Source organism: Epithele typhae (genome assembly GCF_022376455.1).
Source record: "Epithele typhae strain CBS 203.58 chromosome Unknown BXZ73scaffold_32, whole genome shotgun sequence".
NCBI lineage: Eukaryota > Fungi > Basidiomycota > Agaricomycetes > Polyporales > Epitheliaceae > Epithele > Epithele typhae.
In genome coordinates, this window is record NW_025954223.1 from 117424 (window position 1) to 141256 (window position 23833).

General features: G+C 58.7%; 9 protein-coding genes across 9 annotated transcripts; 6 read left to right on the top strand and 3 right to left on the bottom strand.

Moving 5' to 3' along the window:
• Nucleotides 1-450: 450 nt before the first annotated feature.
• BXZ73DRAFT_48537 (uncharacterized protein) lies at nt 451-1554 on the bottom strand (the record flags this gene model as incomplete). The annotated part of the gene is made up of 5 exons (XM_048020074.1): nt 451-644; nt 694-964; nt 1018-1056; nt 1106-1366; nt 1426-1554. 5 exons carry the CDS (start codon nt 1552-1554, stop codon nt 451-453), a joined length of 894 nt encoding a protein of 297 aa, XP_047876739.1.
• Nucleotides 1555-1882: 328 nt separating this feature from the next.
• BXZ73DRAFT_102443 (uncharacterized protein) lies at nt 1883-4504 on the top strand (the record flags this gene model as incomplete). Its single annotated transcript, XM_048015232.1, has 8 exons — nt 1883-1912; nt 1973-2442; nt 2492-2965; nt 3236-3249; nt 3307-3506; nt 3564-3762; nt 3852-3992; nt 4056-4504. The coding sequence occupies 8 exons, from the start codon at nt 1883-1885 to the stop codon at nt 4502-4504; spliced, it is 1977 nt and encodes a 658-aa protein (XP_047876740.1).
• A 565-nt stretch (nt 4505-5069) lies between these two features.
• On the top strand, nt 5070-5725 carry BXZ73DRAFT_48691 (uncharacterized protein; the record flags this gene model as incomplete). The annotated part of the gene is made up of 3 exons (XM_048020102.1): nt 5070-5320; nt 5387-5459; nt 5531-5725. The coding sequence occupies 3 exons, from the start codon at nt 5070-5072 to the stop codon at nt 5723-5725; spliced, it is 519 nt and encodes a 172-aa protein (XP_047876741.1).
• A 1988-nt stretch (nt 5726-7713) lies between these two features.
• On the top strand, nt 7714-8361 carry BXZ73DRAFT_102445 (uncharacterized protein; the record flags this gene model as incomplete). Its single annotated transcript, XM_048015233.1, has 3 exons — nt 7714-7985; nt 8041-8113; nt 8170-8361. 3 exons carry the CDS (start codon nt 7714-7716, stop codon nt 8359-8361), a joined length of 537 nt encoding a protein of 178 aa, XP_047876742.1.
• Nucleotides 8362-9304: 943 nt separating this feature from the next.
• BXZ73DRAFT_102446 (NAD-aldehyde dehydrogenase) lies at nt 9305-11183 on the bottom strand (the record flags this gene model as incomplete). The annotated part of the gene is made up of 6 exons (XM_048015234.1): nt 9305-9487; nt 9543-9629; nt 9680-10603; nt 10654-10740; nt 10795-10920; nt 10977-11183. The coding sequence occupies 6 exons, from the start codon at nt 11181-11183 to the stop codon at nt 9305-9307; spliced, it is 1614 nt and encodes a 537-aa protein (XP_047876743.1).
• Nucleotides 11184-11727: 544 nt separating this feature from the next.
• BXZ73DRAFT_48589 (uncharacterized protein) lies at nt 11728-15426 on the top strand (the record flags this gene model as incomplete). Its single annotated transcript, XM_048020087.1, has 6 exons — nt 11728-12412; nt 12465-12720; nt 12777-13972; nt 14024-14870; nt 14925-15192; nt 15244-15426. The coding sequence occupies 6 exons, from the start codon at nt 11728-11730 to the stop codon at nt 15424-15426; spliced, it is 3435 nt and encodes a 1144-aa protein (XP_047876744.1).
• Nucleotides 15427-17175: 1749 nt separating this feature from the next.
• On the top strand, nt 17176-17619 carry BXZ73DRAFT_102448 (uncharacterized protein; the record flags this gene model as incomplete). The annotated part of the gene is made up of 1 exon (XM_048015235.1): nt 17176-17619. The coding sequence occupies one exon, from the start codon at nt 17176-17178 to the stop codon at nt 17617-17619; it is 444 nt and encodes a 147-aa protein (XP_047876745.1).
• A 455-nt stretch (nt 17620-18074) lies between these two features.
• BXZ73DRAFT_48629 (uncharacterized protein) lies at nt 18075-20214 on the bottom strand (the record flags this gene model as incomplete). The annotated part of the gene is made up of 3 exons (XM_048020094.1): nt 18075-18254; nt 19812-19884; nt 19940-20214. The coding sequence occupies 3 exons, from the start codon at nt 20212-20214 to the stop codon at nt 18075-18077; spliced, it is 528 nt and encodes a 175-aa protein (XP_047876746.1).
• A 2111-nt stretch (nt 20215-22325) lies between these two features.
• Nucleotides 22326-23479, top strand: BXZ73DRAFT_102450 (uncharacterized protein; the record flags this gene model as incomplete). Its single annotated transcript, XM_048015236.1, has 6 exons — nt 22326-22344; nt 22539-22604; nt 22678-22937; nt 22995-23282; nt 23323-23392; nt 23448-23479. 6 exons carry the CDS (start codon nt 22326-22328, stop codon nt 23477-23479), a joined length of 735 nt encoding a protein of 244 aa, XP_047876747.1.
• Between the last annotated feature and the right edge of the window lie 354 nt (nt 23480-23833).

Sequence of the window (23833 nt, forward strand, 5' to 3'; positions counted from 1 at the left end):
GCGGGGCCTAGGCCGACCACTAAGGTGGGGTCGGACTTATGGATCTGGATGTCGAAGCCGCCGCTGGGCACGTAGACGACGCCCGTGCCAGGTGCAGGTGCGGAGCAACTGAAGAAGTCGTCCGCGATCTGTGGAAGGTGGTCAAGCACAGCTTGCAAGCGCGATCGCTTGAGGTCGGCCATGGGAGCTGTTCGGTTTCGTGAGTGTCAATTTGAAGAATTGAGAGGAAAGAGCGCACCTGCAGTGGTGGTGGCGGTGGTGGTTGAAGAGAACAAGATCCAGCGGAACCTCGTCGCGCGAATGGATGCAGGCGGCTGGTGGCGTGCACCATGGGTGCGCCGGGTGCACGTGCAGAATCACCCATTCGAGTGAACAAAGAGCCCCTGCGATTGGTCGACACCGGCCCATTGTTCAGACCAACATGAGTTTATGGCTGCGGTTTCCATGACATTAGGCCCTGAAGAGGCGTGCCGTATAACAGAATATTCCGTCCGTTAACTCGAGGAGGTGGACGAGAAACCTGACTCCAAAGAGCACGTAGCGCGCTCGATGTGCATCTGGTCGACAAGAGCATATCTTTGGACAAGGGCAGTCCGCCTTCCCCCTTACCCACTCGAAATACCACGTTACGAGCCTCGGAGCCACTTCGCCCGGACGGAGTCGGCACTGTGAATCGTTTCGTGAATGCCGTACGTGACTTTGCGCGATAAAGATTCACCTCATAAACGTGATAAAAGCTCCACCCAAGACAGTACATGTCCCAAGAGTACGGGTCTCGCCGAATGATGCCACCGGGTTTCGGTATAATGGAGGGCGGTAAGTCGATGGGAGGCTGAAGGCCAGGGCCGAGAGGAAGCTGACGAGAGCGCTCAAAATCAATGATGTAGGGTCGATCTGCATGCATCTGCTGTCCAAACAGCACCTCGTCCTTGTCGGAGAAGAGAAAGTTGTCCATTGCGATATCCTGTGGACATTCGGTCAACGTGCCCTACGTTGTTGACAAAGTCTCGCACGAACCATGTGGGCGATGCGCCTGTGATGGAGGAATGTAACTGTCTGTGAAATATTATTGAAAACGCATCGGAAGCGAAGCCAGCGTCCTCACCTGGAGCATATCGTCATAGTACTTGAGCACTCGGCTCCATGGCCACCGAAACGCGTGCTGCTGGGCGTAGATCACAGAGACAATGGGAAATATCATGAGCGGGTGTTTCTCGTCATCAACGATCTCGCATGGCATGATGTAATTCCTGGATTCGGGGTCTTTCTGGAGCTCTCGATAGAACGATATCTCGTGTGTGTCTGGTCGAGGGATTTTGACGATGATCCCAGGATCGACGAACCACGCAGTCTGGTACACATGAAACTAGTGAATGTATACATCTTAGAATTTATGAAACAAAGAGGTCCGTTCAATTGGCTCACATGTCTTAGCAGTTGGTCGACGACAACACCTCGCCGAACTATGGCTGGATGCTCGTTGAGCCACTTCGGAGGGTTGATGCCGTACTTGTCCCCCCAATCTTCTTCCGTTTCTACACTCTGCTGTTTCATGTGTGCGTCTGTGGATGTCTCTCGGGGAAGCAGCGCGTCGACCATGTTGAAATCGGAGGAAGAGGCGTGAATGGTGCTTTGCCATGTAGATGAGGATATTCGGTGGCGCCAATGGTCCCCACGCCACTCAGTCACCGGCGCTTGACGGGAACGTGCACGAACCAGCCGCGATTCCTCCGACATTGTCGAAGACATGGCGCACAAGGCCGTCGTTTGCGATCCAATAAAGTTTTGCAGACATTTCTTCCCTGATCTCCCCCTGCTCGGTGGTGTCGTCCCCCCTCCTCTCCGAAGGAACCCTTTCGCGTCGTTGGAACATGCCAAATTTATGTCAGAGGAAGCCCTTCAAAAGTCATTTGTGAGTCCACAATTAGTTTCGTCGCACTGAGCGTTTTGGACTCATGGATGTATCACCTAGACGAACGCCGTCAACGACAGCAACCTCGTCCCTGGCTTGAAGATGGTCATAACGTCTAACAGACCCGACGAGGTCGCAATCGATCCAACCGGGCAGAAGAGCGACGCCGCTTTCTTTCATTCTCACTCCACTCCCACGGATGACAGACCGCACTGGGGCGATCAGATCATCTCCGTCGAGTTCAAGAGTGCAGTGGAAAACTCCAAGTACGACGCCTTCGACGATGCCGACGACGTGGAGGGGTTCGCAGAAGCTGCTTCACGCAAGAAGGTCCGCGGGCAGCTCATCTCGTACGCCGAACTCCTCCTCGCGGTGCAGCAGCGTCACGCCGTCTTCACTCTCTTCGTCATTGGACGCCAGTGCCGGTTCGTTTGCTGGGAGCGATCCGGCGCGATCGCGACGAAGCTTATCGACTACTACGACGACTGGGAGCGGCATCGGACGGTGCGCGAGGGAGTCCGACCAGCTCGGTTTCGACCCCACTGCTAAACGCCTCCTTCCCGACACTGAAGCCTACAGCCGCATGAACGAGCTCGCGGACCCCCGAGATAGCGATGTCAACCACAACGAGCGGGACGTCGAGGCAAACGAGCTAAACGAGGGTCACGGAATCCATGGGGAGTTCGTGTACGTGCGCAAGATGTTCGCCGACTCCCTTGTCGAGGGGTGGCCCCGCCACGAGGTCGAGATCGTTGAAGGAGGCAAGACGTTCAAGTTTTGGATCGCGAAGCCCCACTTCATCGCTAAAGGTCTCGCTGGCCGCGGTACCCGGGGATACGTCGCATACTGGGTTGAGGGTGATGTCTTCGTGTGGCTCAAGGACTCGTGGCGGGCGGTGTACGCCCTCGTTGACTGCGAAGGCGATATCCTCGGAACTCTTAACGGCGCCGGCGCCCCGAACGTGCCCACCTTGCTGTGCCACGGCGACGTTCTCGACCTTGACGTCTCAGTGGTGGTCCTCACGGAAGACGAAAAACCTCCCCTCCCTTCCCCGTTCCCACCGCTCTTCTACCGCCTCGTCGGAAGGCACACTCGTCGAGGAGGGGGTTCACCGGGGCTCGAACAGCTCGAAGCGAAAGCGGGAGGAAGACAATGAAGAGGACGCCGCCGAGGATTGTATCAAGCACAACGACGTCGAACTGTCCATCGGGGAGCTTCCTATGCCCTGCCCTTTCCGTGAATACCAACATTATCGTATGGTGGTTCGCGAGGTTGCGATGCCTTTGAGTTCGAGCACGAGCATCAGCTTCTCACCATCCTTAGCGACGTTCTTGTTGGTGAGTACTCTCGTTTGGTTGCCTGGGAGTAGTCCTCTTATACATCTATCAATGCAGCTCACGGAGAGGCCTCAAGTGGCCAGAAGCTACCTGAAAAAATCCTCCATCGCGACATCAGCTCGGGCAACATCCTCATCTATCCCAGGGTGATTGTCAAAATGTCATCCCTTCGCCTCCGATGGCGCGGTCTGCTCGCCGACTGGGAAATGTCAAAGCCCATCGTCGAAGATGAGAAACCAAGGCAGTCAGAGAGGACAGTGGGTGGCCGAGTGTCCAGTCTTTCTATGCGCCTTGTTTTCTGAGTCGCGTCTCAGGGAACGTGGCAATTCCAGGCGGTCAGCCTGCTGAGAGCGAACTCTCGTCAACGCGCGGGAATACCTGAAGAGCTCGAGTCCGTCTGGCACGTCCTCCTCTACCACGCCGTGCGATACCTGCCGTCCACCCTCAGCGACGAGGAGGTTGCTCTGTTCCTCGACGAGTTCTTCGACGTGTATCGCAAGGTCCGCCCTTCGAGTGGGTCTGCAGCAGATTCAAGCACAACACTCTCGTCAACGGAGAACTTGTGGGGCCAAACGACGACAAACTGGAGTTTGGCTCCGCAGGGCTCAACATGCTCATCCATGACGTTCTCAAGTCCTTGTTCTGGCACTACGCCGTGCAGAAGTTCGACGAAGCGCGCCGCATCGAGTCCAAGAACTCTGCGATGACGGCGGCTAGGAGCGGCGACCGCGACGACGACGGCAGTGACGACTCCGACGACGCTGCTGCTCCTTGGTAGCTGCGGCGTGGCTTATCAACGCGCAAAGGTGCCGACCAGGGGCCTTCCACTACCGAGCGTCTCTTGGCACAGAACATGACTTTCCACGGGTTTTTCGTAGGGGAGATCAGCGACGCGAAGCGAATCGCGTCCACCGACCGCAGTCAGAAGCACGATCGTGTCCCTACAAACTGGGTCTCGCCGCGGAGGCCACCGCCCAAGGTTGGCACCAAGGTCACCGAGACGCAGAGCAGGAAGAAGCGGAAGGTGGCTCTGCAGGAGGCTCATCTGAACGGGCTTCGGACGGAGCCCAGCGCCGGGGCTCTTGCGTCGACACGAAGAGCGCCGTCGAAGGATGGCGCCCCTATGGACCCCGTCCTCCACCCGCGCGGGCAGAGCGACCTTAGCCACGTGCGGGGCTATTGGATGTACGGATGTTTGGGCGTACCGAACAAGGATCCATGTACCGACCTTGACGAAGGCGAGGAGATAAATTAGATACGATAATGCACTTACCTTTGTGTACTATTCACCCTACCAGGTTTGCGATTTCAGAACAGACGGCGACCCTTGAAAGATAACCTTACTGCAGACATGTGAAAAAGTTCAGCTAAATTTCCGTGGACTTGCGTCAATTCTCCAGCCGAAAAATTTCGCAGTTGGATAGGATCTTCAGGCTGACCGGAAGAGAATCGCAATTGCGAGCGCTATCCCCCACCAGTAGTATGTCTGGGAACGGGAGGGCACCGATCGACACCCTCCAACCGATCCAACGAGCGCCTCCTGCTCCATGCCTAACCATCACCGAGACGACCGTCTCCCCCACCCCGACCCGGACCGCTCAGCCGCCCCGAGGACGCGCAGAGTCCCGACGCGCGCGGCGCATCCTCGCGACCGCACGAGTCCCGAGCCCGCCTCCACGGCTGACATTGCGAGCTTCCTTGCCTACACAGCCCCGCGCAGGCATACACGCCCGCCTATTTTTGCCCACAAAGAGGTCGTGCCATCCTCGCCGTTCATGCTCGACGTCCTGCTCCGTGCCCCCACCTCTTCTCCTCTACGCATGACGACCAACCTCAGTTTCTCCTCCACCAGCCCGTTCAACTCGCTCATCGTCGACACCGCGACGGGCGAGACCCTCTTCGAGACCACGACCCCCTTCAAGTTCGGAGCGCGGACCACGACGCTGTACAACCCCCGGCAGGAGGTCGTCGGCATGTACGAGCGGCGGTGGGGGCGGGACACGGTCACGTTCCACGGGGAGACGCACCCGCTGTCCGAGTGGCTGCCGCACTGCGGGGCGTTCGCGTCTCGGTGAGCCGACGTCGACCTGAACGCGCAGCGAAGCGGCGCTCACCTTCGACGCCTGCGCATGGACAGGTCGCGCCGATTCTCCGCCCCGAACGGGAAGGCGTACGAGTGGAGACGAAGGTCCGGCGCGGCCGCTCTCAAGGTGCGCGCCATCTGAGTAGACTCCCCCCACCCCGGGTTCAAACTGACGCGCTGCGTCCGCGCCGCACGAAGCTTGTAGCGACGGACACCGGCCGGACCGTGGCGAAGGCGCATCGCGCCCACCGCGATCAGCAGCTGAGCGTCGACCTCGAGCCCGAGCTGGCTCCGTTCCTTGACGAGGTGATGTTCTCGTTCATCATCTGTGAGGAGAGGCGCAGACGGACTGCGTACGCTGCTGCGGCTGTAGGTGGCAGCACAACTGCGTAGTTTAGGCCGTGTCCGGGATGTCGGTATATGAACGCGCCTGTCGCTTTCGATGCGGATGTTTCGGTGGGTTTGATAGGAATTGTAGTACTTTCGGGAGGATATCTGTAGGCTGCAGTCAGACGGGAACTCGGATCAGACATTGCGTTCTGCACTATACAGAGCGGGAGGAGCGTTCAAGTGAACGCGCAGCGTGGAGCACTTCAACGTAAAGCCGCCCCAAACGCTGCGTCTCCGCTCGCATCGGCCCGAGTTCTCGACTAGGGCGCGTGAACAAAATGCAGGAGAGCCCCACTCGCCGGGACGGCCGAGCTCCCTCCGCACGACCCACGCGAACTCGCGAATCCCCTACGCTCATCCTTCTCGCTGGACTTCATATTCTTCTTCTTCCATTTCCCGCAAGCATGGAGATATCCTTCCTCTCCGATAACCCGATGAACAGCGCCGTCGTCGACCTCACCCACGGCGCGCACCTGTTCGACATCTCCACCACGCACGGCCGCCCCACGGCCGAGAAGGGGGCCGCGAGCGCGGGCAAGGCGGACGTGCGGACGACGACGACGGTGCGCGACCCGCGGGGCGCGGTCGTCGCCGTCTGGGAGCGCACGCACCAGCGCGAGCGCGACCGGATCGTGTTCCACGACAGGATGCACGTCCTCGGGGACTGGCTGCCGCGGAAGAGCGTGGTGTCCACGTGAGTGCTCGTGCGGTCTGTGGTCTATGCGCAGGAACGTACGCTGAATCGTGGCTATGGTGGGGACGGGACTTGCGCGCGCGCAGGACGAGGATGCTGGTGGGCCCGAACGGGGAGAGGTACAACTGGAAGCAACCGGGGGGCATCGGGTTTGGGGAAAAGACGTTGAAGGTGTGTACTACCTTCGTCTAGTTCGACTTGTCCTGCTCTCGCTACGACCGGAAGGCCTATGCCGGCGTGAGCGAGGGTCTGGGAGTGGCCTGAAATAAGTACTAGGACTCACCTGTTTCCCCTCGTCTCTTCCTCCTCCCATCCTTTTCCGCACGCCATGCAGCTCATCGGACCCGCCACCGCGCGCGTCGTCGCCGAGGTCCGCGCGGCACGCTTTGGGACCGGGCTCTTCGCGATGTCGTCGCCGCGGCGGATGACGGTGAGCATCACGGACGAGGGCGTGCCCATGCTAGAAGCGATCGTCCTCTCCGTCGTGATCCTCGACCAGCTCCGGCGCGAGCAGGCGTACAACGCCAGCGCGTCGACGTCGGGGGTCGGGGTGGGCTCGCCGTCGATCGTGTTTTGAGGGCGTGACACCGGCCGCGAGATTGAGAGGACTGTACGATATGACTTGTGGACCTGTACATATCCCTGTATCCCTGCTCGAGAGCTTGCGGCACTTCCGGCGATTGGAATTGTGTATCATACCGCTGTATTGTACATTCGGGGTTAATGGCGAGTCGGTGTAGTCTTGGTCGCCTAAGCGACATACCTTTGAGTGCATATATCAGCCTCCCGATCTAAGAGGATGCGCAGAGACCCTCATCAAGTAGTCTTGGTGGACAAAGGGAGGTAGACGAGCGATATGTGCCAAGAGTAAAAGGTGGCAAGAGGTCCGAACGAGCGCTTGAATGTTTGATCCGCTACCACGATGCACGATGCACAGACCACCCCGCGCACAAACACTCATTTCACCTGTATCGGGGGAAACCTGGGTAAGTTTATGTATATTTTTCCTGCGAGGTACTATCCAGCTGACCAGCCAGTTCAGCTGAGATGTCTCTGAATGTGCAATCAACCTGGAATCAGATGCGGGTCTAGTTGTCAAACCCTAGCTGCGGCCTTGGCAGCATGGCCGTCCCACTCATCACCGTCCTGTCGGGGCAAGTATACCTGTCAAGCTAAATGATGGCGCATGCACCAGTGGTACTAGAAGGCCTTCCGAGCGAAGTCACAACCCAGGTGCCCTCACGCATCTAGCTACTTACACTGCACTCCCTCACCTCTCGAACATCAAGACCAGAACATGTCGCACTGTCTTATGTTCTCCACCTCGGATCTCGCGAACGCCAAAGTCCGCGGGGACTCGTCCATCGACCCCCAGTACGAGATCAAGACGGTCTACGACAAGGACGCGCAGCCTCACCCGCGCCTCGCCACCGTCATCCGGAACGCGGGAGGGAAGGAGGTCGGCGTCTGGACACGCAAGTGGGCGCGCGAGCCCGACCGCGTCTCGATACGCGGGGGCGCGCCTGTGCGGCTGCTCGAGTGGCTGTCGCTCAGCTCCGGATTCACCAGGTGCGTCGACCTATAGCGACGTAGACGCGGCGCTCAATCTCGCGGGTACGAGCAGCGCGCGCACGTTCCGCGCGCCAGACGGGCGCACGTATGCGTGGAAAGAGCATATGTTCTCCACGTCTTTGAAGGTGTGCAGCCGCCTTGACCTTTTGTGCCGCTCACACACCAACATTGTCAAGCGCAGCTCGTGGATGGAGAGTCTGGGCGCACGGTCGCGACCGCCAAGAAGGGACCGCGGCGCATCGAGTACGAACCTGAGGTCGTGCCAATCCTTGACGCGGTGCTCATGGCATACCTCGTTTGCGTCGAGCGGCAGCGTGCGTCGTCCAACTCGACGAAGGGGACGGTCCAGGCGTTGGCTGGGGGCATCCAATAGTGTGCGTCGATGTGACGTTCGTACCGCCAAACTTCATGGATACTGGCCTGGCTTAGCCTCTCATATGTGCGAAACAAGTCAAGCTATACAGCGACGCATCCTGAAGGGGTGTACCAACCACGGCCGATGGAGAGAAATCGAGCTTCGGCCCCGGGAGCCACTCGAGTCCTGCAGCCGATATCCCGCCAGCGCTCGTGTGTGCGCAGCACCGGGGTCGCGAGTTCGGCGCTTTTCCCCTGGATAATCTCCGCCATCGCGTCGACCGTCAACCTGGCGTGGACCTCCCCGCGTGTGAGGGCGAAGGGGACGGCGGGCGCGCTGGGGCGCGGACACGCCGGGTGTGAAAGGTTTGAGACACCTGCAGGGGTTGTATGGTGTCGGAAACGTGATGTGAGGTTGGGAATGAGTGGAGGACGCCCGTTTCGAGGGGCTCATGGGAGTGGGGGACGGGGTGAATGATCGCAACTGTGCGGAAATCAAGGAAGTGTTCGGAATTCAGGTCTGGATTGTCGCAGCTGAAGGAGAACTTACAAACCGGACCAGCTCCAGGTCGTCCTTGAGTGCGATCACCTCAGTAAGCGGCTCTTCGGGGTAGGACGCAAAAACACGCAGGATTTTCGTGTCTTGAATCCAGCTAGCCACCTTTGTGTTGTACTCAGAGAGCTCATAAACGCTTCGGTCTAATGCCTGAGCTGAGACGGTAGTGGGTCTGAGAAATGCGGGAGTGAATTGGCAACGGGATTGCAAGAGTTCCTCATGTTAGCGATGATCTTCTTCTCGATGCCCTCCTCACACCACCTCCATGTACATACCAAGTATACGCATGAGGCGCGATGACATCGTGCGGCAAACAACGCGTGCACAGCGACACTCGCAAGTAAAAGTGAGTACTATACATGGCTCGACCCCCCTCCAATGCCAACATAACACGCGCTCCCGGCGCTCACGCGGTGTTGGAGAATTGCACGCCCTGCGCGAGCGGCGCTTCGTCCGAGAAGTTGAGCGTGCACGCGCTCCAACGGACGTACTGCTTCCACGCGTCGCCGCCAGATTCGCGGCCCCAGCCTGTGGTCTTGTTCCCGCCGAAAGCAGCACCAATCTCGGCGCCGCTCGTGCCAACGTTGACCTGTGGGGGTGAGTGAGATCGGGGGGACGTCCGGGGGATAGTATGGATGACGCACGTTCACAATACCACAGTCAGAGCCAGCGGGGCCGATCCACTTGCCGACGTTGCGCATGTCGCGCGTCCAAAGGCTACTGCTCAGGCCCTGGAGACTAGTCAGCGTGCGTTCAGTGGATGGGCTGAAGCCATAGGCACCTGGGGGACGCCGTTGTTCCACTCGATCGCCTGTTCAATCTCGTCGAAAACGCCCACTTTCAGAATGGGCGCAAACGTCTCCGTGCTCCACGTCTTGTCCTTGATGTCCACGCCCCGCGGGACTGCGATCGTGGGTGTCACGAAGTTCCCGCCGTCGAGCGGCTTCGCGAGGCCCGCGTACGCCGCACCGCCAGCGCGGATCTCCGCGCCCGTCTCGCGCAGGTGCGCGATCGCACCGTCATACATGTCCATCGCTGCGCGCGAGTGTAGCGGCCCGAGGAGCGTTGCACGGTCGAGTGGGTCACCCGGCTTGATACCCGCATACATGCGCTCCAGACGTGCGAGGAACTCGTCGGCGACCGTGGAGTGCAGGTAGAGTCGGCGGGTGGACGTGCAACGTTGGCCAGCTGTGCCGACCGCGCCGAAGAACACCGCGGGGACGGCCATCGCGAGGTCTGCGTCGGGCATGACCACCGCCGCGTTGTTCCCTCCGAGCTCGAGGAGGACTTTGCCAAAGCGGTTCTGTACATTAGTGCCAACGATGCGCCCGATGGCTTCGGAGCCGGTGAAGGAGACAAGGTCGACCGAGGGGCTCTCAACGATGCTTGAGCCTGCATCCGCGCCACCAGTGATGAGGCCGGCGGCAGCCCCGGGAATGCCGTTGCGCTCGAGGATGGGCGCGATGAGCTTGGTGACCGCAAGCGCGCAAAGAAGTGTGGAGGGCGCCGGCTTCCAGAGCGTCGCGTTTCCGGCGGCGAAAGATAGGGCGAGGTTCCATCCGTAAACGGCCATGGGGAAGTTGAACGCGGAGAGGACGGCAACGACCCCGAGCGGGTTTGGCACTTCGAGGATGCTGTGGCCAGGCCGTTCTGAGGCGACAACGCGACCGTTCATCATACGAGACAGGCCGACGGCGTAGTCGGCCTGCACGGAGGTGGGTATATGCCCATGGATATAGGCAGGAGAGGACTCACAATGTCCACAAACTCTTGCACTTCGCCTTCGCCCTCTGTCCGGATCTTGCCCATTTCCAGCGAGATCAACGCACCGAGGTCGTCTCTCTACGAAGCAGCCACTCATGAGAAATAAGCGAGGGGGTGGGCGTATGCGCATACCTTCTCTGCAAGGGCTACCCGGATTTGTCTCAAGATTTCGCCGCGCTTGGGCGCAGGCACAGCTCGGAGAATGTGGTAGGCTTCGCGTGAGCGTTCCAGAGCACGCTGAACCTCCGAGGGCGTGGCCTGGGACCAACGGCATCTCAGAATAGCGTGCTTTGGATGGTGTATATCAGACTCACCGACGTGACACGCGCAAGGACCTCGCCCGTTGTGGGGCACACGCTCTTGAGCACTTCGCCCGACCCAGTCCACTCGCCGTCATAAACACCAGGCAACTCCGTGCTTGGGTTGATGTCCACAGCAGAGAGCACGGCGGACGCCCTGGATGAGAGACCGCGGGCGAGCGGTGCACGTCGCAAAAGAGTGAGGGTCCGCCGAGTGATCATGGTGGTGGTTGATGAGACAAAGGTTGTGACCGCCGTTCGGTCGAGTACGCCATGATCCGTCCGAGCGCCTGGAGCGATGCTGGATGTCTTGCCGCTGGGGTCCACACTTTGGGCGACGGTGACTTTCTCTGGGTCAATATTCTAAGAGCCGACGTCGGAGTGGTTGACACTAGTGGGGGAACGGAGTAGTCTCGCGGTGACGGATTCCGGAAGAGAATCACAGAATTGGCTGGATTCTGGAACATGCAAACACCTTGCGGGATTGAATATCGCCTGGCTGGAGACCCTCTCAGAGGCACAGTTTGCGATGCGTTCGTGAAGAAGTGGGAGGGGAAGATAAGATGGTATTAGCTATCGAAGTAGTCACCTAGATGCTTCTACGCAGTGGCGCGGGGTTAGGGTCAGTAGCTGCGGGCTCGGGATGGCTGTGAATGGACAGGGAGGCTGCTTTTCATACACATGTTCCTCCTCCTCTGATCCGCTACGTACCTTCCCTCCCTCTCTTGACCACGCCGCTCCTCATCTCACTCAGTCCTTGAATGGAATGAATCCGCTCGTCGCCCTCGCGGCACTCCTCGTCGCCGCTGCTACCGTATGTCTTGCGGAAGTCACCCTTCGTCCCAGCCGAGCTCTCTCGACTCGTGTCGCTGTCAACAACATCCGGGACAGCCGTGCCTTTGCCGCCGTCGATGAAGACGTTCAGCTTTTAGACATTGTGCTTGTTGCATCGGTCGACGGCAAGCTCCATGCGCTCAACAGGACATCGGGAGCGTACCTCTGGTCCATGGCGTCCGCCGGCTCCACTCCCTCCGCCTTCGGTCCTCTCATCAGCAGCGAACCTCCGGAGTGGGATCCCGACCTCACCGACGATGACGATGCCCGCAGAGAGACATATGTGATCGAGCCCCAGTCAGGCGACATCTATGTCATGTCCTCCCCCACTAGCCCCCTCCAGCGCCTTCCCTTCTCCATGTCTCAACTCGTCGATATGTCCCCATTCCGGTTCACTGGAGACGACGGCAATAGGGTTTTCGTCGGGAGGAAGGAGACATCTCTGCTTGTGATGGGATTGGAAACCGGGAAGGTCAAAGCCACCATGGACTCCAACTGTCCGTGGCAGCCTTTCGAGGACCCAGTGGAGGACGAGGACATCGACTTGGATGAGCTGGAGGGGTCTAAACCTCCGAAGAGCACCTCTCCGGTCAGAGACATCCATATCGGTCGCACAGGTGTGTCTCTCATTGGGTTCGAATATGCTGCAAGGGACTCAATGTCTTGAAGACTACTACCTTACCATCCGCACCGACCCAAAGTCTCCCGGCGGGCGCCCTCACATCCAGAAACTTTCGTTCTCAACGTACGGCCCCAATAACCAGGACAATACCCTTCAAAGCCTATATCAGCATACCGCCGACAATACCTACATTCAGTCACTTCCCACGGGCAAGATAATTTCGTTCAGGGCAGCAGGTCCAGACTCCTCGGAAACCTCTACCAACGCCCATCCCCTTTGGTTTCAACAGTTCTCTAATCCTATGTGTGTGGGCCCCTTCTGTCTTCGATGGATATCTCCTCACCCGGCTCTGTTGGTAGCATTGCCACCTTCGATGTCCTGCACTCTTCCAAACGCGAGCAACCGTTCGTACTTCTGCAACCCCAGCCCCGGCTCGAAGACCTTCTCCCTTCAGACGACCTAGTATTCGCTGCCAGGCACAAGATGCTACCGAACCTCGACGCAGCATATGTCGGTCTTCTCGAAGAATCAGGCTCTCTCTTCGCCATGAGCCCTGATCGTTTCCCCCTGGTCGTGTTCAGTGACTCGAGTCAAGACAAGCTGCAGCGTATACCCTCTATCGACGCGCCCCCTCGTCAAGTGTTCCACGAAGGCGACGACGCTGTTCCCCCAGACCTCGAGACGATCAAGAAACGGGCTAAGCAACAGAAGTTGTGGGAAGAGTGCCGGAATGGTTCCATGGACATTCGCTGTCTGACCGGGATCAAGAAGCTTGGCGCGGATAGTCAGTCTCGACTGAGTCGGCTGCTGGAAGCCGTCCCACTCAAACAGAACGACTCCGACAGAAGAGAGGATCCCGTCGACGTGGAAGTCATCGAACCTGTTCCTCGTCAACCAGGCTGGTCCAACGGCTCAGAGTCATCTCCCCCAGAGGATGTCACGTCAAGGAGGCTTCCTGGTATGAGCAAGCACACTCAGGCTCTTTCTGCATTTGCCCTCTGCGCCATTATCCTCCTTGTATGGGTATCGGTACGCAAGTTCTTCTCCCCCGTCGGCCAGCCACTGTCCCCACCAGTCTCTGTTCCCACCGCTCCGGAGGTCTCAGACGAAACCACGAAGCCCGTGGCGGAGCTGGGACTTGCGACACCCTCGGAAAAGGCCAACGGAAACCTCGAACCAGCGCTATCCTCTGACGATGCGCTGACATCGTCGCCCGAGCTGACCCCGGCGAAGAGGGTCCTTTTCGTACCGGACGCTCTAGCTCCCGTGGAGGGTGCTATATCCGATGTTGCCGAGGGTGAGGACTCCGAGAAGGAGGGCGATGGGACAGACACACCTGGCAAGCGGAAGGGCATCCGGAGGAAGCGCGGGAAGAAGAAGAAAGGCGCCGTCGCGATCGTCATCCCTGCTGAGGACGTAGAGCATTCAGAACCCACGGCAACGCCCGATAGCCCGCTTGAACCTGTCAAGAACGTGGTATCGTCAATTTTGCTCACGACGTCGACGCCCCCTGTTCAGGCGGAGCCAACGTTGGTCGTTTCGGATTCGGTACTAGGTGAGTATACATGGCGTTTCCCTATCCTCTATGCTCATATGCGACCTATAGGGATGGGATCGCACGGAACCGTCGTCTTCAAGGGTTCATTGCAAGGCCGCGCCGTTGCTGTCAAGCGCATGCTCGCCGACTTTGTCACACTTGCCTCGCGCGAAGTCAACATACTCCAGGAATCGGACGACCACCCGAACGTGATCCGATACTACTACCAAGAGGCGCATGCCAACTTCCTCTACATCGCGCTCGAGCTCTGCCCCGCCTCGCTCGCCGACCTCATCGAGCGTCCGGATGCGCATCGTGACATTGCCGTCGCCTTCGATCCCAAGCGCGCTCTGCGCCAGATCACCCTCGGACTGCGTCACTTGCACGCCCTCAAGATCGTCCACCGCGACATCAAGCCTCAGAACATCCTTGTGTCGGCCGCCAAGCCAGGACGAGGGGAGAACGCGGGACACAGGATGCTTATCTCCGACTTTGGGCTTTGCAAGAAGCTCGAGATGGACCAGACGAGCTTCCTTCCGACTGCGCACGGAGCCGTGGCCGCCGGCACCGTCGGCTGGCGCGCACCAGAGATCCTGCGTGGAGAAGTTAAGCTGGACGACGCGGGCGACGAGTCCCAATCCTCGCGTGGAAGCGTCGGTGGCTCGAGCGGAGGCTCGACAGGGACCCCATCGGGCAAGCCAACACGGCTGACGAAGTCGGTCGACATTTTCGCGCTTGGGTGCCTGTACTACTACGTCCTCACGAACGGGTGTCATCCGTTCGGGGACCGCTTCGAGCGCGAGTTCAATATCCTCAAGAACTCGAAGTGTCTCGACGGCCTAGAGCGGCTCGGGGAGGAGGGTGTGGAGGGTGTGGATCTCATCACGCGGATGCTGAACCCGGAAGCGTACGAGAGGTTCGTGGCTTGCTTCGTGACTGTCAATGATGTTCTCACCTGCTCCCCTTTCAGACCAGACACGAGTACGTGTCTGACTCATCCGTACTATTGGGATCAAGGCAGGCGGCTGGCATTCCTCGGTGACGCTTCCGACCGGTTCGAGGTCATGGTCCGTGATCCCAAGGACGCACACCTACTCGCCCTGGAGCGCGGCGCCATCAATATCGTCGGTCCGGACTGGCACGCGCGCCTTGACAAGCTGTTCATTGAGAACCTGGGCAAGTTCCGCAAGTATGACGGCGCGTCGGTACAAGACCTGCTGCGCGCGCTGAGGAACAAGGTACCTTCGGGCTCATTATGCGTGTGTGACGTGGCACTGACGTGGCGGCAGAAAAACCACTACCAGGACCTCCCGGACAATGTGAAGCGCCTGCTCGGATCGATGCCGGAGGGCTTCTTGGGATACTTCACCAAGCGGTTCCCGAAGCTCTTCCTCCACGTTCATGGTGTGATCGGTGACTCGATACTTCGTACAGAATCCATGTTCCGCTCATACTACGAACTCCGAGATTGAGTATGTTCGTTCCCTCCCCCTCTCCGTGCCCTACGCATACATCCGCTCTGCCCTTTCCCTCCCACCATTCTCCGTCCCCCACCCTGCCCGTCTTACATTCGCTCATACTCCACTTCACACTGACCGCCTTTCGCTCATCCTCATCCTCATCTCCATCTCATCTCATCTAGCTAGCTTAAGTTTATTCGTCTCATCGGTCCCTGCCATCGCTGCTCGTCGTCCTGCTGAAAGTACGTACTGTATTGTATCTGTATTCCATCTCGCTCTGCACTGCTGCTGTACCGTCCCCGATTGAAATTCGTCCCAGATACAGACCGTCGTGCGCTCTTGGCTTGTCACCGTACATACGTACGCTGCCGCTGTCTGCGATGGTTAAGGACGGCACGGAAATTGTAGACATCGGTTGCATCCTTGGGCGTAAGGTGCTCAGGCCTGCAGACTCCACGAGGGCTCCAGCATAGGCTCTAGGCTCTGTATGATTATTTGGAGCTCCGATGATTCCGCTCGCCGCTCCGCATCAACAGGCGATCCTCAACGGACTTCATGCGTTCACTCCAAGTCTACCATCGTGAGTCCGAGTCACAATTGTGCTTGAAGCTGATATTAGCATGCAACCGCCTTAGGAGTTGCTGAATCTTCATGACTACCGCAACAGACCCGTCACTGCCTTTCCGTTCTTTCGCTGGATCGATCCCTGCTTCAGACCGTACTGCGCTCTCCGGCCTTTCAGACTCTGCCGTTCAGAAGTGGGTCGTCACTCGCGTCTCTCGACCTCGCGGGCCCTCGGGTCCCGGGCATTTTACACGCTCTCCGACTTCCTGCGCCTCACGACACGCCGATGTGTCCGCACCTGAGCTCTCTCGCCGTCTCCTTCCCTCTCGACCGCGGCGAGGTTCACACCAAGATGAGGACGAGTGCCTCGGAGTGGACAGAGTGGGTGGCGGCCACGATCCAGTCTCAGCGCGCAGTCCTCGCACAGACACTGCGCTCGAGATCGGCGGCGGGGTGTCGTCTGGCACGGCTGGAGTGGCGGGTGTGGGAGTGGGATTCAACTCTGCGGCTCGAGTTCTCTCGGGCGGTGGCGGTTGGCACGTACGTTCCCGACCCGTCGCTGTACGATCAGACGGAGCTGGAGGTGCTGGTCGATGGGCCGGTCGTTTTCGGAGGATTCACATATCAAGAGTCGCTTGCGTAAATTGCGTCCTGTACAATAGGTTTGTATGTTCTGACCGCTACTGGTCCCTGGGTACAGCACCCTCTGCTTGTATGAATCAATTGGAACCAACCGAATACACGGGAAGCACGGAGGATGAGGACATCATCCGCTGTCGGGGGGCGATTTTGTTCCTGCAGGAACTTTTATAGAGCAATGAGAACTGTAGCTGTCAGAGAGTGCACCCGACAGCGCCCTGGGCCGGTTTACTTTTGGCATTTCTAAGGGATATGAATTGGATGAGCGCGATGGACAACGGGACGACGTGCGCGGGGCTTACGATAGGTCGCCAGTCCTGCTCGTCGTGCTCCCTTGTGCGGCACCCGAGCGGCATCCAACATAGCCGCGCACGAACTCGTCTGTCCTTCAGCGTCGAGCTCGGCGTGCGCGATTTATTAGCACAGCCAATCATCTTCTTCAACAAGCTGAGCAGTCCTCCTGGGTCATCGGGGAAGGGAGGTGCATATAAACGGCCTGCTATGCAACAAAAGAAATCAGCACACAGTCGCTCTAAACACCCGAGCACGCCTCACAAGATGTTCTCCATCCTCCGGCTCACCCTCCTCGCCACCCTCGCCACCAGCGCGCTCGCGACGCCCATCGCACCCTCCACCAGCCTCCCACTCCCGCTCTCCCGCACCGTCCTCTCCGCCGCGCCCCACGCCCCACTCCTCAACGCCTCCTCGCGCGTCCCCGCCGCGCTCGCCGTGCGCCAAGAGTTCCCCGCGCAGCTCTTCCTCTGCTCGATCGCGAACTGCGCGACGTGCTTCGTCCCGATCGACCTCTCCGAGTTCGCGGCGGACGTCTGCCACGCCGCGCCGTCCTTCGTCTCCGCCGGCGTCGTCCAGCCGAGCGGGGCGGGGCTGCCGTTCGCGGTGCTCGTCGGCCCGCCCGGGTGCGCGGAGTTCGCGCAGATCCCGGAGGTGAACGAGTGCTTCAACTTGGCGGAGGCGTTCGACCAGTGGGCGCTGCTCGACTGAGGAGCGGTGGGCAGTTGGTTGATGAGTGTGGGGGCGGGGCGTTGTGCAGGAGGCAGGTGAGGCTGACGAGTCCGGGAACGGATGGCGGATGGCAGTCTCCGTTGAGGGTCTCCGGGTGGGATAGGCATACGAGAAGGAAGGAGGAAATTGGGCCGAATGATCGCAGAAATGTAAAATCACGACAACGTATATGGGGAATTCCAAATAGTCCTGGTGTCATTAATCGCGTGCAGGGTGCTATCTTATCTGTCGAAAGGTTAGCAGCGTCGCGGCGTGGAGAGTAGAAGAAGCTCACAGTAAGCGTACACTGGTCGAAATTAGAACTCACACCCGTAAGGGTGCCGAAAGGAAGGAACGGTGAGGCGAACGGAAAGACATACGACGAAGATGTGGCGCACTTTGTGGCGGCGGCAACGGCTTCCGATCACTACAGAACCCGTCCTTTTTCACACTGGTCATGCCACATCTCCCCGTTGCCGCCTCTCCTCCTCGCACATGACGAACGACAAGATGACTGCATCGAGCAAATGCACGACCTTGGGATGCACGCTCATGCTGAGCCGCTGCTTGGAGGTCCGCAAGGCGGCCGTATGGGTGACTTTCACCACCGTCTCCTTCGTCGTGTGGTCGATCAACTGCCCAGGCACCTCTCAGCGTCGTGAACATGGCCTGAGAAGATGCAAACCAGCGTGCCTTCAAGTCATTGACTGACGAGCGCGTCTTCCACACATAGATCTGTCCATTGGGTGCCTCGAATTGCCTCGCGCTGCCCACGTCCTCATCGACTTGCTTTTCGCAAGAACACAATGAGAGTGACGCACCTGGAAAAGTCCCTGTTCTGCAGCCACTCCGATGCGGGGACGGTTTCGCCAAAGAATGTGACTTGGTCCGCGCCCATGCCCCACCTGCGCTCAACGACGGCGACTGTCTGCCCTTTGGAGCCTAGGATGGTCGTTGTCCGCTTCCGGAGGAACTTGTACGGAGTCGTGATCGTGTACAGCGTCTTGCCGGCACCGTCGGTGACCGTAGTGTTGAGGGGGTCGTTGACGGCGAAGACGAGCTTGTGATATATGATTTTGTCGAGATCTTCGCCCATCTTCAACGTCCCAGTATCCCTGTCGCTGAGGGAGGAAAGACAGCAAGCGAGGGGGGGAGGAGGGGGCAGGGAAGAGGGTGGTGGCCGCGGGTGACCATGCTCGCGGCGTAGGAGGGAAGGGATGAAGGGTACATGACGGAGGAAGGGACGGCGCGAAGCGGAGTGGTGCCGCCGCATTCGCACCGGGCCTCATCTCCGTCTTCGACCCACGGTGTCATCATCAATTCTGAGCATGTTACAAGGGAGGGATGCGTTCGCAGCTTTCGTCCCGCTTGTTCCTCCAGGAACTTTTATAGAGCAACGGGAACTGCAGCTGTCAGAGAGTACACCCGACGTCGAGTCTTGACGGCGTTTACTTCTGGCTTTCGGACAACGTGGACACTGAACAACCGAGTCGCCCAGACCAAGTCCATCTGGTCGCCTCGCCATCGGGGCACGCCATCCTACTCTGAGGGATGAGTTAAATGCCGGCACGGAAAGTACTGCCACTCACACAAAGAAAGCGCGTGATCAACGCAACAACGCGCGCGGGGCTTCTGGTAAGCCGCCAGTCCTGCTCGTCGCGCTCCTGGTGCGCAGGAGGCTGCGTGAGGCTGACTGAGTCCTGAGATTTGTTTGACAGATCGGTGAGATGACGGATGGTGGTCTTGGTTGAAGGTCTCCGGGTGGGATAGGACGAGAAGGAAGGAGGGAATTGGGCCGGATGGTCGCACGACGACGTATACGGGGAATTGCAAACAGTCCTGGTGTCATTAATCGCATGTACGGTATTATCAGCAGGATGCTATGCTATCTGCCGAAAGGTCAGCAATGTCGGAGCGTGGATAGTAGAAGGAGCTCACAGTAAGCGTATACCGGTCATGCCACATCTCCCCGTTGCCGCCTCTCCTCCTCGCACATGACGAACGACAAGATGACTGCATCGAGCAAATGCACGATCTTGGGATGTACGCTCATGCTGAGCCGCTGCTTAGAGGTCCGCAGGGCAGCCGTATGGGTGACTTTCGCCACCGTCTCCCTCGTCGAGTGGTCGAGCAACTGCCGATGCACATCTCAACATCGCGCATATAGTCTGACAAAACGCAAGCCAGCGTACCTTCAAGTCATTGACTGACGAACGCGTCTTCCACACGTAGATCCGTCCATTGGGTGCCTCGAACTGCCTCGCGCTGCCCACGTCCTCGTCGACTCGCTTCCCGCATGAACAGAAAGAGACTGACGCACTTGGAAAAGTCCTTGTTCTGCAGCCACTCTGACGCGGGGACGGTGTCGCCGAAGAACGTCACCTGGTCTGCGCCCATGCCCCACTTGCGCTCGACGACGGCGACGGTCTGCCCCTCGGAGCCTAGGATGGTCGTTGTCCGTTTCCGGAGGAACTTGTACGGGGTCGTGATCATGTACAGCGGCTTTCCAGTGCTGTCGATGACCGTAGTGTTTAAGGGGTCGTTAACGGCGAAGACAAGCTTGTGAGATAGGATTTTGTCGAGGTCTTCGCCCATCTTCAACGTCCCAGTATCTTTTTCGTTATGGGAGTATCAAGCGAGGGGGGTGGAGGGGACAGAGAAGAGGTTCGTGAACGCAGCCGCTGGGGGCGAAGGAGGGAAGGGATGAAGGATGCATGGCGGTGGAAGAGACGGAGCGGAGGGACTGGGCATCGTGGTACCGCCGCATTCGCACCGGGGCCCATCTCCGTCTTCCACCCACGACATCATTGTCAATGCTAAGCATGCCTGTGGGAGAGAAGGCATTTTTTGAAGCTGAGGCCGCCGACCACACCGACGTTGGTCTCATGGGGGACCTTCCGTCGCCACCGAAATGCCCACGCCCGGCTCTTTCCCAAGACGTTCATCCTCTCATCATCGAGCGGGCCGCTCGTTCGTCTCGTCTCGCGCACTAGCTTGTTCACTCGTTTGTCGAGCATGGTGCCATAATAGCCGCAAGCATTTCTTTCGCCAATTATTTGTCAAGAACCTGGGTAGTACCGGCATCATCGAACCTCTCCTGACATCACGCCTTCTCTCCGGCATTCTATCCCCGTCTTGTCCTTCCCAAGCCACCGTCGACGCGTCATCCGGAGGTCTAGATTTATCCTATCATCCTCTACGCCACCACTCGCCACCACCGTCTTCTGGGCGTGTCCATACCGCGTGACCCCCAAGTCGCTGACGCGTTGGTGAATACTTATCTCGGCAGAGACTGCTCGAGATTTTCGAAGTTCTCATCGCCTTCCTATCTCTACGCTATTTGGAGCTATCTTTCACTTCCCACCGAACGTAGAGATCTGTACAGTCGTAAGCATGTGGGCCTAACGACGTGATTGGAAGTACTCACCAGTTCGTGCGGCGTATGGATTACAGGTAACACGTCCCCTTCGTTCCGATGGAAATGCACGCCGCCGTAGGGATCGGCCCATGCGACCATCTCCCCATCTTGCGTGACTGCCGCTCGCTGAACGCCATATATGCCGTCGAGTGTCGGGATGCGGTAAAGACGTCCGGTCTGTGTACTCCAGAACCAGGATCGAGGGCGTCCGGTGCATTTTGTGCCTATATCCCGAGGGACGTATTCATTTTCGAGGTAGACCTTCAGGGGGAAATCGCCTTCGAAGGGTGCGCAGAGGGGTTCTGCGGTAGTCGTGCTTACGACGCAGCACGACCAGGAACCTGTGGAAGATGTTCCATCGTCGGCAGTGCACAAGGCGCGAGTACCGTCAGCGGAGAGGGCATGTGTCTTGAATCCTCTGAGCAGTGTCTGTGCTTCCGCTGTCGTGGCGGATCCAGGGTCGATTTCACCCTCTATTCCGGAGTCGAGTAAGAGACCGCCTTCGACCGTGGTAGCGAGGACATCCCATTCGTCCCCCTTTGATCCGCGTCGCAAAACCGCTTGACGTACGCAGGCTTCGAAGTTGACAAGGCAACGGCGGCTTTTCCTGGAGACTAGATCCAAACCGAGAATATGGTCGTTATAATCGTTTTGAGCTTCATCATTGCGATAGCAGCCGAAATGAACCAGAGCGTACTGGCCGTTTGAAGATGTCGAAAAGCGTGTCGAAAGACGTGTTGCACCAGTCAGCTTGTCGTAAGGGGATGCCCGGAGGAATATGGAATGGAGTAGCGTCAAGTTCTCCGCATCCCAGACCGAGACATTCCCCGATCGGAGCTGAGCGAGGATATGCGTGCTATCCGGAGACCAAGATGCCCCCACGACGACTCCGAGCCTGCTCGCATCGAGAGTTCCGAATTCCCGAGGAATACATCAGGAAAAAACGTTTGGTACGAGAGCCCCGGCCCGGACTCGGGATCGCTCACTTGCTGCCAGTGATGACCGAGAGGGCGCTCGAGCACCCTCGCGTAATGACTAATGATGTCGAGGTCCCTCGAGTATCGCCGTGTGCTCTGTAGGTCTCCAGAGTAGCAGCCGCTGCTCATGACACCTCGAGAGCCACAGCCAGGTCCGCTCGAGCTCTATGTTGTTGCAGTGGTGGCACGAGAGTCCTCGATATTGTCCACCCACACAAGCAATAACGCGCGAGTTGTGCGCGAAACCCACTCACACTCATATGATTCCCCGCAATCGGCGCGGGCTGTGTGTAAACATCGAACTGTTCACCATGAATGCGGGTGTCCAAGGTGAAGGGAAGGCCTATTGGTTCTAGTTGTGGGAATGGCAGATTAAGGAAGCCGGTAACTGAAGACTTAGGAAACGCCAATGGCGAGTTTGACGGCGTGAGATGGTCGTATCCACCAGAACCATCTGTGAAAAGTTGTTCCCACGCACAGACCTCTGAGCCGCAACCGCCAACGGCGCGCGCGGCGCTGCGCAGCTCTCGCGTTCGTCTTCAATCCCTTCTCGCTGTTTCCACCCCCACCTCTCTTTGTTTCCTCCCAAGGTTCGCCGTCCAGAAGTATAGTAAGCCCAAATCTGCCTCACATCCCTTGCCTGATGGAACATTCCATGAACAGGCTACCAAAGAAGGACGGCAGCTCAGTGTAGTCCCCACTATCAACTGGACGCGTATCCTACCCCGCGCGAACGAGAGGACGTCGCGCCCGCGCTGTGGGCCGCTCTGTGTGTGGCCGAAGCCGCCTGCGATGTGGGAAAACCGAAAGCGGACTGCGTGGAGCGTACGCGCGCGCTCGTCGCCGCGAAGGAGGAAGAGGTCGGCGGTGCCGTCGAGATCCGCTTCGACTACATCAAGATGAACGACCTCGTTATCCCGCTCGTACGTGCCCCCACTACTCTGCCTCCCTCACGCGTGTGTGCTCAGCCTCCCGCTCAGTACCAATGGCTCGATCATGGACCTCTGCCCGATCCTCAACGGCATGTTCTCCTTCGTCCTCTTCGGCGAGTCCGTCTCGCTCCCGCGCATCGTGTGCGACTCAATTGGAAATCTGGGATCATAAACCTCTCCGAGGACTGGTCCTCGGTGCGCCCGGGCACGACCTTCTTCGCGTCCGAGCTCAAAGTGCTCACCGACCTCTGCGACGAGATTATCTCCTTCTCCCCCAGCCACATAGGCTTCGACTCGTGCGGACGGCTCGTTGACGCGTTACTTCCGCCTGGCCTGGTGATATTCAGACGCGACCGCGCGCATGCTGACGACCAAGGTCGACGAGGTGGTTCGGAAGCGGCTCATTAGCTGGCTCGACAGCAGCCTGATCGCATCCGTCGCCGCACGTGAGACAAAGAAAGTCGCGCAGGCCCGGCGGAGGCGCGCTGGCGGAAGCTGCAGGAGGCAAGGAGCGGGCTCCCGACGCCTGGTGAGGACGGCGTCGATAAAGTGTGTGCGTTTCTCCTCCTCCCGCTTCTCTCTTCTCTTCTCTTCTCTTCTCTCTGCGGTGCGATGAGTGGGTGCTGACCATGACCGCGCACGGCTGAGACTGAGACGACCCTGACCTGGCTGCAACTACACTAGTAGTCATATGTACGAGTTATACACTGGGCTGTCCCCCAATAAATTTTATCGAGGCCGATATAGTATGTGCTATATGTGTGTGAGTATCGGGTACCCGCGCTAGGAATAGCCCAGCACGGATGCGCTCAGGAGATCTCCAGAGCACTCTCAAGACAATGCTCAGAGCTGCTCTGGAGTGCTCGCCGAGCAGGCGGCTGTGTCTC